The 15228-nt window shown below is 46.4% G+C and overlaps 1 protein-coding gene across 1 annotated transcript in view; it reads right to left on the bottom strand.

Moving 5' to 3' along the window:
- nop53 (NOP53 ribosome biogenesis factor) overlaps positions 1-7800 on the bottom strand; it is a 43599-nt gene extending 35799 nt beyond the window's left edge. Inside the window, exons 1-2 of the mRNA XM_059985006.1 lie at positions 7583-7800; positions 981-1045 (exon numbers count right to left, since the gene is read on the bottom strand). Coding sequence (XP_059840989.1) covers positions 981-1045; positions 7583-7770 — 253 coding nt within the window. The 5' untranslated portion in view covers positions 7771-7800. The remainder of the gene's footprint in view (positions 1-980; positions 1046-7582) is intronic.
- Between the last annotated feature and the right edge of the window lie 7428 nt (positions 7801-15228).

The following is a 15228-nucleotide window of genomic DNA, read 5'->3' as shown; positions in this document are numbered from 1 at the left end:
TAAAATAGAATAAATTCAGAAACACAAGAGACTCTGCAGATGCTGGAAATCCAGAGTAATACACACAAAATGCTGGAGGAGCTCAGCAGGTCAGGCAGCATTAATGGGAAAAATTCAACATTTCAGGAAAACCCTTCATCAGGACTGGAAAGAAAGAGGAGAAGTCAGATCAAGAAGGTGGGGGGAGGGAAGGAAGAAGTACAAAATGGTAGGTGACAGATCAAACTGGTGTACAATGTACTGTGTATGTTAATCAAAATGGCTTCCTTGGTTTGCTAGAGTTGGAATGCTTTTATGTTTGATAAGTGTTTTCTGTCACAGTTGTTTAGCTTTGGATTTGCTGATATGGGGATTGTATTCATTTTTTAACCAATGGGGAATGTTATTTTGTCTTGTGAGGCTGGGAGCTTGGGGGTTTCACGGTCTTTTCAGGGGAGGGAGAAGGAGACGCCGAGGAAGGTGGACGTGCGCTGCACTGCTCGGTCGACCACCGGGGTGGTCCCAGGTGCGAGGACGTGGAAATCGGAGGAAAGTGACGAGGGGTTGAATGGTTCGATGGTTGAGCTCCGACGATGTGCACTAAACTGACTGAACTTTGATAAGTTGGCGCCTTTTACTTTATTTTCTTTTCCTTCATATATGCTGTATTGCATAGTACTCTTTTAGTTTCAGTAAAATCTTTAAAGTGTATTCCATAACGGTATTTGGTGTGAGTTTGATATACTTGACTCTCACAGCACCTGCGTGTACGGGAGGCGGGGTTGGTGAGTGGCTGGATCTCCTTTCCCCTAGACACGTACCAGCCTGTTGGGTAAGTGTTACACTGGGACAGGGTGGAAAGGGTGAAGTAAAGGGCTGGGAAGTTGATTGGTGAAAGAGATGAAGGGCTGGAGAAGGATAAATTCAGTATTGGCTTCAGGCAGTGAAGATGCAGTCTGATGTCCAGGGCATTTCTCTCTCTGACAGAACACAGTTCTCACCTTTCTTTTCATTTCCTGTGTCAACGAAGTACAGGCTGTCATCTGTCTTTTCAGACACAAGACCTCTGGAAATAAGCAGAGTTCCTTCCGTTAGACAATCCAAAACCAGAGTACAAGAAAACTATTTCACTCAATGCAACACAAAGATTGAACAGTAGGTTACACACCTACGTCAATATTTACAATTTGTTGAGGGCTGAAATCACAACTGAAGGCTTCACAATGGGTCTCCCAGTTCAAGGTTCAAAGTATAATTTACTATCAGAGTACTATATGTCACCAGATTCTTTTTCAGCAAGCATACTTAGCAAATCTATAGACCAGTAAATGTAAACTGGATCAAGGGACAACAAACTTTTCAAATACTGTTATAAGTAAATAGCAATAAATAACAAGCAGGAAATAACAGGATAGAGATCCCTTAAAGTGAGACTATCGGTTGTGGGAACACCAGAAATAGATGAGTGTAGTTATCGCCTTTTGTTCAAGAGCCTTATGGTTGAGAGGTAGTAACTGTTACCGAACCTAATGATGCAAGTCCCGAGGCACTTGTACCTTCTACCTAATGGCAGCAGTGAGAAGAGAGCAAGGCCTTTGTGGTGAGGATCTTTGATGATGGATGCTGCTCTTCTACAACAACATTTCATGTAGTTGCGCTCAATGGTTCAGTGGGTTTTACCCGTGATATACTGGGCCAAATCCACTCAAAGGTATTGGTGTTCCCAGAACACACGATGATGCAGTCAGTCAGCACACTTTCCAGGATACATCTATAGAAAATTGCCAGCATTTCTGAGGACGTGCCAATCTCCATAGATTCCTAAGTAGAGACACTATTATGCTTTCTTCACAATTGTATTTAATTACAGTTCCAGGACAGGTCTTCTGAGATAGTGACACCCAGAAATTCAAAATTGCTGACCCTCTCCACTTCTGATCTTCTGATGATTACTGGTCCATGGACTTCTGGTTTCCCTCTCCTGAGGTTTACAATCAGTTCCTTGGTCTTACTGACATTGAGTGAGAGGTTGTTGTTATTACACCACTCAACCAAGTTTTCAATCTCCCTCCTGAATGCTGATTCATCACCACCTTTGATACAGCCCACAGCAGTGGTGTCATCAGCAAACTTGAATCTGGTGTTGGAGCTGTACTTAGCCACACAGTCAAAGGTGTAAAGCAAGTAGAGCAGGGGGGTAGGTACACATACCTGTGGTTCTCGTGTGCTGATGGAGGTTGTGGAGATGTTTTTGCCAATCCAAACTGACTGGGGTATTGAGACCCCGGTATAGCTTACCAATTAAGTTTTGAGGGGACGATGATATTAAATGCTGAGGCATAGTCAATAAACAGCTTCACTTCCACATCTGGACATCTTTGCTGAAAAGATGTCCCAGGGTTGTGTGAAGAGCCAATGAGATAGCATCTGCACCAGTATAATTGAAGCCTGCTTGAAGCAGGTGGGTACAACAAATTGCTGGAGCGAGAGGTTGAAGATATCTGTCAAAACACCAGCCAGCTGGTCAGCACAGGTCTTCAGTACTTGGCTAGGAACTCCATACAGACTGGATTCTTTCCTTGGATTTGCTCTCTTGAAGGCAGCCCACACGCCATCTAGATACTGAGACCAAAGGATCATCAGGAGACATAAGTATACGCAATGACTCCCCACTGTTCTGGGGGTCAAAGTGAGTATAGAAGGCATTGAGCTCATCTGGAAGTGAAGCTCTGCTGTCCCCTTTGTCGCAAGAGATTTAACTTTGTAGGAGGCTATGGCATTCAAACCCTGCCACAGCTGTCAAGTATTCCTCATTGATTCCAGTCTAGTATGGAATCTCTACTTCCCCTGTGAGAGGGCTTTCCAGGGATCATACCTGCCCCTCTTGTAAGATTCCTGATCTCCAGACTTGAATGCCTCTGATCTGGCTCTCAGCAAATTCTACATTTCAATGTTCATCCAGCACTTCTGATCGGGGTAAATCCTGAACGATTTCGAGGGGACACACTCATTCACAGCAGCTTTAATAAAGTCTGTTATTGGTAGTCATTCAGGTCCTCAGATGAGTTCTTGAACACGGCCTAGTCCACTGACTCAAGGCAATCCTGTAACCATTCCTCTGCCTCCCACAAACACCTTTTTGTTGTCTTGATCTCTGGAGCCTTGTCCTTTAGGCTGTCTGAATGCAGGAGGTAGGAGTACAGTCAAATGATCCAACTTGCCAAAATGCGGTCTTGGGAAGGAATAGCAAGCATTCCTTATCATGGTGTAGCAAAGAGTTGGGACCTCTGGTGCAACAGGTTACATGCTGGTAATAATTGGGCAGGGTTTCCTTCAAACAGGTCTGGTTTGAAGTGACTGACTATAATTTGAAATGCGCTGGGATGGGCTGTTTCTTGCCAGCAGGCAACATTGTGCAGTTTCGTGGATGTTTGCTTATAATTGGCCACTGGTGGTACATACATTAGAACTCCAATACAATGACAGAAATGACCTTGCATACATATGTAGAGGGAGAGTTCGTAGCTGGCTAGGACCATCACAGGTGAATGCCTGGGTTAAACATGTCTCAACTAATACTACACTTTCTGAAGAAATGATATAACATTAGCAGTCAGATGCAAGTAGTTAGGAAGGCCAGAGGCATGTTTCTCTTCAGTACAAGAGGGTTGGAGTTTAGGAACAGGCAAATTTTGTTACAATTGAGCAACAGACCTCTCTGTCTCTCCCCCTCTCATTTGCTGTCCAAGGAAGGTGCTGCAGTCGTGTGTGTTGGACAAGGTTTAATTGACGTGGTTTGTGGATTGGACTCTGTATTTTATGCTTTGATCTGTTTCTGGTTGTTCCTCTTTTGTTGCTATTTTGTGCGTTTGATCGGGGTGGACAGGCTCTGTGGCCTGCAGTCAACAGACAACACAGCGTTAGATTGAACTGAACATTCCTAAACTGTTTGACCTTTTATGTTCTGTGTTTTTTATTTTGTCTTTTACGCAATTTGTTCTTTATTTTGCATGTTAGGGGCTCGATTTTTTTTTAATAAGTTCCATGGTTTTCTTTGTTTCACGGCAGTCTATGGGGGAGGCGAATCTCAGGGTTGTATACTGCATAGACTTTGATAATAAATGTGCTGTGAATCTCTTTGACCCACTAACATAAGGAAGAAGGTACAAGTGGATCACGACTAGGACCGCCAGACTGCGTAACAGCTTCTTCCCTCAGGCTGTGAGACTAACGAATACCCTGCCACCACCGAGGTCTCGTCACTGGGACAGCAAGTTGCTTACTGTTTACCTGTGCTGCGCACCACTTACATATTGTTAGATTATTTGTGGTAATGTATTGTTTTATGTGCTGTGTGTAATGCATGTTCTGTAGATACATTGTGGCCCGCAGAAACATTGTTTTGTTTGGATGTACAGTATGGGGTGTCCAGGGACGGAAAGCGCCGCGGGTGAAGGGGCATGTCGTGTCCATTCCAGGGCAGCTCACTCACCTTTGGTGTCCTCTGGACACTCGACTCTCACCTGTGGCTCCAGGTAGCTGTCCGCATGTGACAGCGGCCACACTTCGACAGGTGGGCTAAACCAGGTGAGGGTAACTGGCAGGCCTCATACCTCCAGTGAGATAGAAACATGCCTGTCTCAGCATGCAAAGTCAGCTCCAGCAGAGATCTACAGTGAGATCCAAGGGTGACCTGCAGGCTTGAACGGGGAAGGAGCACCTTACACCTGTGGTAGAGCTGTATCTCCACTCCATCACATATTACCAGCAGTACTATAACCACATTAAGAGACCTACAGGAAGCAGACCTCCACTCAGTCCCATACCTATGTGGTACATTGACAAATCTGTACAAGTTCAGAATGCTCTAGCATCTGGCACCCCAGTGTTACATAGGCACAAACTGCTGGAGGAACTCGGCAAGTCAGACATCAGAAGACAGGAGCAGAATTAGGCCATTCAGTCCGCTTCACCATTCCATCATGGCTGATTTATTATCCCTTTCAACCTCATTCCTCTGTTTTCTCCTCACAACTTTGACACCCTGACTAGTCAAGAACCTATCATCCTTCACTTTAAACATGCCCAATGACTTGGCCACAGCTGTCCGTGGCAATGAATTCCAACACATTCAGTAGTCTCAAAGCCTGGGGTTTCTCATCCTAACCGTCCTTGTCCTACAGTGCCTCCTGCCTGATGGTAAAGTGTCAAAGAGATTGCATGTCAGATGGGAGGGTTCTCAAACAATGCTCCTCCCACTGAGTTCCTCCAGCAGATTCTTTGTTGTTCAAGATTCTAGTAGCTACTCTAAGACCGCGGAAAGTCACCACTACAACCTGCAACCTGGTCATCCCGGAGGCTGAGGTACGCAGATGTTTCCAACGAGTGGACAGTCGCAAGGCTGTGGGACGGACGACATCCCAGGGTGGGTACTCAGGATGTGCACAACACAAAGGGCAGGTGTGCTTACTGACATTTTTAATCTCTCCCTCTCCCAGTGCAGAGTGCCCTCTTGCTTCAAATCATCCACCATTGTCCCTGTACCAAAAAAGACCCTGGTAACATGCCTGAACAACTGGTGTACTGTCACACTCACCTCAATAATAAGCAAGTGCTTTGAGATGCTGGTCCAGGACTACATCTGCAGCACGCCACCACCCAATCTGACCCCCTACAATTTGCCTACCGACACAACCGATCGACAGATGACGCAATAGCCACAGCTCTACATACCGTCCTTACACATCTGGAGAAGAAAGATGCTCATGTGAGAATGCTGTTCTGGGAATACAGTTCAGCATTCAACACCATAGTTCCATCCAGGCTCGACAGGAAGCTCAGAGGCCTCGGCCTTCACCCTGCCTTGTGCTCCTGGACCCTGGACTTCCTGTCAGATCTCCAGCAGATGGTAAGAGTGGGCTCCCTCACCTCCACCCCTCTGACTCCCAACAAAGGAGCTCCTCAGGGCTGTGTACTGAGTCCCCTCCTTTACTCCCTGTACACCCATGACTGTGTTGCCACTCACAGCTCTGATCTGCTAATTAAATTTGCCGAGGACACTACGTTGATTGGCCTAATCTCAAACTATAACAAGGTGGCCTACAGGGAAGAAGTTATCTCTCTGACACAATGGTGTCAAGAAAACCACCTCTCCCTCAATGTCACAAAAACAAAGGAGCTGGTTATGGATTACAGGAGGAATGGAGACAGGCTGATCCCTATTGACATCAACGTATCTGGGGTTGAGAGGCTAAACAGCTTTAAGTTCCTCAGCATCCACATCACTGAGGACCTCACATAGTCTGGGCACTCCAGCTGTGTGGTGAAAAAGGTATAACAGAATCTCTTTCACCTCAGATGGTTGAGGAAGTTTGGTGTGGGCCTTCAAATCCTTAAAAACTTTCTACAGGGGCACAATTGAGAGCATCCTGACTGGCTGCATCACTGCCTGGTATGGGAACTGTACCTCCCTTAATCGCAAGATTCTGCTGCGAGTGGTGCGGACAGCCCTGTAATTATGAACTTCCCATGATTCAGGACATTTACAAAGACAGCTATGAAAAAAAGGGCCTGAAGGATTATTGGGGACCCGAGTCACCCCAACCACAGTCTATTCCAGCTGCTACCATGCGGGAGCAGTACCGCAGCATAAAAGCCAGGACCAACAGGCTCTGGGACAGCTTCTTCCACCAGGCCATCAGACTGATTAACTCTCACTGATTTGAGTGTATTTCTATGTTACATTTACTGTCCTATTTATCATGTTTGTATAAATTACTATGGTTGAACATTGCACATTTAGACAGAGATGCAATGGAAAGATTTCTACTCCTCACAAATGTGCAGGGTGTAAGAAATAAAGTCAATTCAATTATATGTGTAAGTGTGGAGTTAAGGCTGAGGCAAAGAGGAACAGAGAAATACAGGAGGGGGAAAGGGGAGAACAGAAGATATGGAGAGTGGACAGGGTGCTTGGGATTGTAGATGCTGAGGGGGGAGGAGGAGGAGGACAGGATATGGTAGTTAAGCCAGTAGAAAGGGAGGGAGAGGATGGATAACAGGGGACTAGAGAGGGTGAAGTGGAGGACAAGGATCAGTGAGGAGGACAGGGAACGGGAGGGTGAAGGGAGGTCAGGGACCAACACAGGGCGACAAAAGGCCACTAACTGGAGGAAAGACCAAGCTCTGACCCCCGACCACTGGTCACCAACTTCCAGGCAGAATATTCTCCATCTACAACCACTGCCTCCTATTTATTTATATTTGCATATGCAGTTTGTTGTCTTCTGCACACTGGTTAATATCTCACTGATCCTGCTATAGTTACTGTTCTACAGATTTGTTGAGTATGCCCGCAGGAAAATGAATGTCAGGGTTGTATGTGGTGACAAACATGTGCTTTGATAATAAAAGTTACTTTTGACTCTGGGCGGATTCAATGGGGACATTTAATAAACTCTTAAGATAGGCACATGAATGGTGGGTTATGTAGCAAGGATGGATTAGAATGCATTTAAAGGATCAACACAACAATGTGGGCCGAAGAGCCTGCACTGTCCACGCTCCCACCATTACCTTCGCCACCCCCTCCCCGAGCACTCACCCCACCGTCCTCTCCTGGAGCCGCACGTCCTCCAAGAACTCCTCTACTTCCTTCACATCGCTGTGCTTGTTCCAGTTCTTCTTCTTATTCTTGTTGAGGCGCCGGCGCCGGTGTGGCGAGGCGGCAGGACCGAGAGACTCGGAACGGAGTGAGACGAAGCCAGGCGGCAGCTGGCTGATGGCCGCCATGTTCGAGAGAGAAGAAGAAAGGGAGAACGGCGTCAGCACATTTGACACTTTCTCCCTCAGCATAGCCAATCCACGCCAGCCTCCAGAAAATATTAAATATATTTTTTATCAGAATATCATTTTGAATTTTTATATTTAGGCTTAAATCTTGAGTTTTATATTTACACTCCGCACTTTCGATTGGAGGATCCGAGACGCCGCCAAACCTCCCAAACGTCCGCCCCCTGCCGACTGCCTCCATGGCTGGGCGTGAGAACGGCGTCAGCACATTCGCCACCGTCCTCCTCCGGTATCAGCGCAGCCCTCCGAGGCGAACCTAATTAAATGTTCTTTTCTCATCAGGTTCCCACTTTTATATTTTACTTTTAGATTTAAACTCGCCACAAACCTCCCAAATGTCCTCCCGCTCCGTCGGCAACGTTCAGGAAAAACGCCAACTCATTCGAACTGGCCCCACATAACTTCTGTTAACACGGGCCTTTCGGCCCACGATTTTGTGCTATCTTTTAACCTACTCCGAGATCAATTTAACCCTTTCCTCCATACTATCTTCTAAGAATTTCTCAAATGTCACCAGTCTGCCCCTACCGCCATTCCTGGCCGTTCCAAGTACTCGCCACTCTTTGTGTAAAATACTTACCTCCAATAGCCCCCCTATACTATTCTCCAATCACCTCAACATTAAACCCCCTCGTATTAGCCATGTCCGCCCCGAGAAAAAGTCTCTGGCTGACCAATAGCTCTCATCATCTTGTACTCCACTACAAAGTCACCTTTCATCCTCCTTTGCTCCAAAGGGAAAAGCCCGAGTTCACTCAACCTATTCTCAGGAGGCAAACTCTCCAGATCATAACAAAAAGGACTTCAGTTGCTGCAATGTAAGACAGGCCGGGTGACTTGATGGAATGTGTATAAGGCGATAAGAGGCATCGAGTGGGCAGCAAGCACCTTCCTATGGCGTCTCTTATGGTGTCTTTGGGTGTCGGGTCAGTTTATTTTTACACAGGGCGGTAGTGGATGGCTGGAATACACTGCCTAGGAGATACATCAGGGGTTTAGATACACACGTGGGTGAAAGAAAAATAATAAGACCGTAAGATAAAGGAGCAGAATTAGGTCATTTGGCCCACCATTTCATCATGGCTGATCTATTTTCCCTCTCAGCTCCAATCTTCTGCCTTCTACCCGTACCCCTTCATGCCCTGATCAATCAAGAATCTTATCAACTTCTGCCAATGACTTAGTCTCCACTGCCACCTGTGGGAATGAATTCCACAGATTCACCAGCCTCTGGTTAGAGAAATTCCTCCTCATCTCCTTTCTAAAAGGACACTCCTCTATTCTGAGACTGTGACCTCTGGCCTTAGACTCTAGCACCATTGAAGACAGCCTCTCCACTTCCGCTCTGTTGAGGCTGTTCAACATTTGAAAGGTTTCAATGAGATCGCCCCCCCCCCCATTCAGAATTCCAGTGAGTATGGCCCAGAGTCACCCAGCATATGATGAGCCTTTCGGTTCCAGAATCATTTTCATGAGCCTCCTTTGAACCTTCTCTATTGTCACCACATCCTTTCTTAGATAAGGAGCCCAAAACTGCTCTTAGTGCCCCAAGTGAGGCCCCACCAGTGCTTTATAAAGCCTCAACATTACATCCTTGCTTTTATATTGTAGTCCTCTCAAAATGCTAACATTGCATTTGCCTTCCTCACCAAAGACTCAACCTGCAAATTAACCTTTAGGGTTAATTTCCAACTGCAAGATTAACCTTAAAATATTTCTCTTCATCCAAGCTTTGATCCATCTACATAACATGACCTTATGGGCTTGTCAATATTGGGTGGCAGGGTGGAGATACGTCTCCACCACAGGAGGTGTAAGGCGCTCCTTTCCTCTGCTAGCGTGCAGATCACCCTTGGGCGAGGTGTAGCAACTGCTTAGACCCCCTCACCCCTTCCACCCCACCCCGATCAGGGTCCTGTGAAGCCATGGGAGCAGGTGGTGGTTGGTCATACGAGCAGCCGGTACAGATCACAAGTCCTGGTTATGTGACCACTGAAGGGTATTGATAATGCTGGGGTCACCTGCTTCCTGAAGTCACTGCCCAGAAGAAGGCAATGACCAGGAACAATCGTTAGACCATAAGCATGAGGGAGTCTGCAGATGCTGGAAATCCAGAGCAACACGCACAAAGTGCCGGAGGAACATCAGGTCAGACAGTAAGTTTCTCCTATGGTCCACTCTCTTCTATCAGACTCTTTCCTCTCCTGCCCTTCATCTTCCCACCCACCTATCACCCGCCAGCTATCCTCCTTCTCCTCCCCACAACTTTCTATGCTGGCATCTTCCCCCTTCCTATCCAGTCCTGATGAAGGGTCTTGGCCAGATTGTCCATTTCCATGCATGCTGCCTGACCTGCAGCATTTTATGACAGGCACGAAACAAAAAAAAAACATGGAACCCGTTCAAAGAAAAACATCAAACTCCCAACACACAAAAAAATACAAGCAAAAAACATGGAATTTAAAACACCAAACCACAAAGTCATCGAGAGAGTCCAGGCATATTCAGTTGAGCTCAATGTTTGTTTTCAGCAGGCGCCTCGATTGAAATCACCTAAAATAGCAATAGAGACAACCAGAAAGCAGAAACACATCGTAACGTAAACTACAGAGTTCAACTTACAAATTCCATTGACTAAACCTTGCACAAGGCCCGGGATTGCCCCAGCATCCAATAAGAGTAAGAGAGAGAGAGAGAGAGAGACCATTCGTACACAGACGCTGTACTCCAGCAGGTTTCAGTGAGAATGAGAGAGAGACCGTTCATAGAAACATAGAAAACCTACAGCACAACACAGGCCCTTCGGCCCACAAAGTTGTGCTGAACATGTCCCTACCTTAGAAATTACAAGGCTTACCTTTTGCCCTCTATTTTTCTAAGGTCCATGTAAAGTCTTTTAAAAGACCCTATCGTATCCGCCTCCACCACTGTTGCCAGCAGCCCATACCACACACTCACCACTCTCTGAGTAAAAAAAAAACTTACCCCTGACATCTCCTCTGTACCTCCACCCCAGCACCTTAAACCTGTGCCCTCTTGTGGTAACCAGTTCAGCCCTGGGAAAAAGCCTCTGACTATCCTCACGATCGATGCCCCTCATCATCTTATACACCTCTATGTACGTAGATGCTGTCCTTTGGCAGCAGCGAGCGAGAGGCTGGTCAATGTATTTTACCAAAAAGAGCTCTTATCTCTCATTTCTCAGGAGCAGGCTGGCTCTCTGCAGATGGACATTGGAATAATTAACCTAAACTTCTTCACAGCAAGGTATCACTGAGTGGAAACATTGGTCATGGAAAGACCATGATCACTCGTGTCATCTGACATGACACGTAACAAATAAATTGTACTGCTGCCACAAAACAACAAATCTCATGACATACGGTATGTCTGATAATAAACCCTATTCTAATTCGGATTCTCTCTGGTGTTACACTGAAGAGTGTGGGGTATAACATGGAGCCACAGTGAGAGAAGTTCCTTATGGTTGTTAGGGCTGGGAGTGGTAACGGGGATAACCTCCCACTACCTATTAAATGCTCCCAGTGACATGCAGCTCAACTAGCCTCTGACAATCAGGTCCAGCTCCTGCCCTTCTCATATGGCTTAGCTACTAAGCCCAAAGGAACCAACTCTATTGACAGAAGGGGCAAAGGTGGGTTACTGGCACCTTAAAACCAGTTACTTTGGGCTGATGGGGCTCATCAGCCGTGGTTAGCAGCTCATCTAGGGGAAGGAAAACTCTGATCTCAGACCCTTACGGCTGTACCCACTCATGGGGAAGGCTTCAGGAGTAAACCCTAAGGGAAAAGTCCTTAAGGAAGTTCTATGTTGAGTTCAACACTGACTGACAACTCCTGTGATGCTACTGGTACCAAACTGTATCAGTCTCTGCCACTCCTTTGGGTTCATCAGATGCATGGAGAGGGGGAGTCTGCTGCATGGGCAACAGCTTGCTCTCTGTATCGTACTGTCCAAGCTTGTCTATCTAGACAGATAAAATGCGATCACTATGGTAAACCTCGACCAAAGAGGCCTCAGAATCTGACAGTGAACGAGCATAAAAGATGTACAGTGGAGAGCATTCTGACTGGCTACATCAATGTCTCGTATGGGGCAGGGGATACGGCACAGGATCGAAATAAGCTGCAGACAGTCATGAACTCTGTCAGCTCCACCAGTATCTAGGACACCTTCAAGGAGCAAAAAGGCAGCATCCATCATTAAGGACCCACAGCACCCAGGGCATGCCCTTTTCTCACTGTTACCATCAGGTAGGAGGTACAGAAGCCTGAAGACACACACTCAATGATTCAGGAACAGCTTCTCCCCCTCTGCCATCAGGGAGGAGGTACAGAAGCCTGAAGGTACACACTCAATGATTCAGGAACAGCTTCTTCCCCTCTGCCATCAGGGAGGAGGTACAGGAGCCTGAAGACACACACTCAGCGATTCAGGAACAGCTTCTTCCCCTCTGCCATCAGGGAGGAGGTACAGGAGCCTGAAGACACACACTCAGTGATTCAGGAACAGCTTCTCCCCCTCTGCCATCAGGGAGGAGGTACAGAAGCCTGAAGGTACACACTCAGCGATTCAGGAACAGCTTCTTCCTCTCTGCCATCGGAATTCTGAATGGACTTTGAACCCATGAACAATACCTCAATACAGTTATATTGCTATTTTTGCATTACTTCTTTATTTAACTAGTTCATATAAATATATTATAACTGTAATTTATATTTTTCTATTATCATGTATTGCAATGTACTGCTGATGCCAAGGCAACAAATTTCATGACATATGCCAGTGATATTAGACCTGATTCTGATTTCATGTCGTATAAGTAGGAGATAATAACTTTACAGTGGAATGCCCTCTCTTGGGCTGTGCCAAACTGGATGCAATATTCAGACAGACATACTTTATTGATCCCGAGGGAAATTGGGTTTCGTTACAGTCACACCAACCAAGAATAGTGTAGAAATATAGCAATATAAAACCATAAATAATTAAATAATAATAAGTAAATTATTCCAAGTGGAGATAAGTCCAGGACCAGCCTATTGTCTCAGGGTGTCTGACACTCGGAGGGAGGAGTTGTAAAGTTTGATGGCCACAGGCAGGAATGACTTCCTGTGACGCTCAGTGTTGTATCTCGGTGGAATGAGTCTCTGGCTGAATGTACTCCCGTGCCTAACCAGTACATTATGGAGTGGATGGGAAAGATTGTCCAAGATGGCATGCAACTCGGACAGCATCCTCTTTTGAGACACCACAGTCAGAGAGTCCAGTTCCACCCCCACAACATCACTGGCCTTACGAATGAGTTTGTTGATTCTGTTGGTGTCTGCTAACCTCAGCCTGCTGCCCCAGCACACAACAGCAAACATGATAGCACTGGCCACCACAGACTCGTAGAACATCCTCAGCGTCGTCCGGCAAATATTAAAGGACCTCAGTCTCCTCAGGAAATAGACGGTTCTGACCCTTCTTGTCGACAGCCTCAGTGTTCTTTGACCAGTCCAGTTTATTGTCCATTCGTATCCCCAGGTATTTGTAATCCTCCACCATGTCCACACTGACCCCTTGGATGGAAACAGGGGTCACCGGTGCCTTGGCCCTCCTCAGGTCCACCACCAGCTCCTTCTCTTTTTCACATTAAGCTGCAGATGATTCTGCTCACACCATGTGACAAAGTTTCCCACCGTAGCCCTGTACTCAGCCTCATCTTCCTTGCTGATGCATCCAACTATGGCAGAGTCATCAGAAAACTTCCGAAGATAGCAAGACTCTGAGTAGTTGAAGTCTTGAGGTGTAGATGGTGAAGAGAAAGGGAGACAGGACAGTCCCCTGTGGAGCCCCAGAGCTGCTGAGCACTTTGTCTGACTCACAGTGTTGCAAGCACACATACTATGGTCTGTCGGTCATGATTCATGATTCCTGATGAAGTGTCTCAGCCTGAAATGTCGTCTGTTTATTCCTCTCCGTCGATGCTGCCAACCGGCTGATTTCCTGGATTTCCAAAATGTGCAGATCTCTTGTGTCAGCGGTAATTATTCCCATGTTCAGCAGAGGGCAGCACAAGCCTCAGTTTCCTTCTCAAGGGGACCGTCTCTCTGTTTGCAACGTGTACATAACTGCCTGGTGGTTATTCAACCCTGGAAGGTTCCAAGTGTGGATGGATTCACCCCCTAACGTCACAGCTGAAGCTGACAGACTTTGGCAGGGAGCAACTGGACCTTCTCGTGGTTGGCTGTTCTGAGTCAGTGCGTGACTCAGTTCGCCCACCAGAACTTTCCAAATTCCTGTCACTTCAAGACCAGCAACGTTATTAGGAAAATGTGTGCAATGGCTGGGAGTGCAGAAAGCTGTTCTTTATCTCTTTGTCTTTCAACTGGAACTATGGGGGTTTAACAAAAATATTTATAGGAAAGACTTCAACCCTGCAGAATTCCCAGCTGCAGCCAGTCATCATCTCATCTCTAAACCTTTTCCTTACTCCCTGGATTTTTAAAACATAGAACGTGACAGCAGAATGCAGGCCTTTCAGCCCACAATGTTGTGCTGACATTTTAACCTCCTCTAAGATCAACCTTACCCTTCCCTTACACATCGTTTTCTATCATCCATGTGCCTATCTTAAGAGTTTCTTAAATGCCCCTTATGTATCTGCCTCTACCACCACCACAGGCAGAATGTTCCACACAAGCACCACAGCTCAGATTCCCCTTAAATATTTCACCTTTCACCCGTGACCTCACCCATCCTCAGTGGAAAAAGTCTGCTTGCGTTTACACCGCCCATACGACTCATGGGAGATTGTGTATGGCAACCTCCCGTGAACAACAATGGGATTTTCGTTCACCCAGGAGAGTGAAACTCCTTGCCTGAGGAGGATGGAGGCTCTCACTGAAGCGTGACATCATCCTCGGGGCAATGATTAGGGAGTACTCCTCATTCCCGTGTATGCTGATGGTACGAAACTTAGTTGGTTTAGTAAATCTTCCGGTTTAAGATGGCGCTGGTACCAGCGGCAAACACAACTACTCTATTAATTTCACGTTTTCTGGAAAACAATCAGCGCAGTCAAGCGCCTGTAACTCCCCTTTCAGAGACGTGCTTTTGAACCGCCTGTAGGACTTGGCATTTTTGTGGTGTACAATTAAGTCTGGAAGGCGCAGGATGGTTGTGGCATGGTGTGTGCAGGTTGAATCTAGGCAGCAGGGTTAGAATTCTATTATGGATTTATTAAGTATGCCTATAAGAAAATGAATCACAGGGTTGTATTCGGCATCTTTGAACTTGATCACATTGAGCCATGCAGTGAAATATACTATTTGCACTAACAGCTAGCACAGCCTACAGATGTGCTAGGGCAGCCTGTTGCCACACATTCCA

Source organism: Hypanus sabinus, chromosome 11 (assembly GCF_030144855.1).
Source record: "Hypanus sabinus isolate sHypSab1 chromosome 11, sHypSab1.hap1, whole genome shotgun sequence".
NCBI lineage: Eukaryota > Metazoa > Chordata > Chondrichthyes > Myliobatiformes > Dasyatidae > Hypanus > Hypanus sabinus.
Note: the sequence above shows the minus strand (reverse complement) of the source record. Positions and strands in the feature narration are given on the sequence as shown.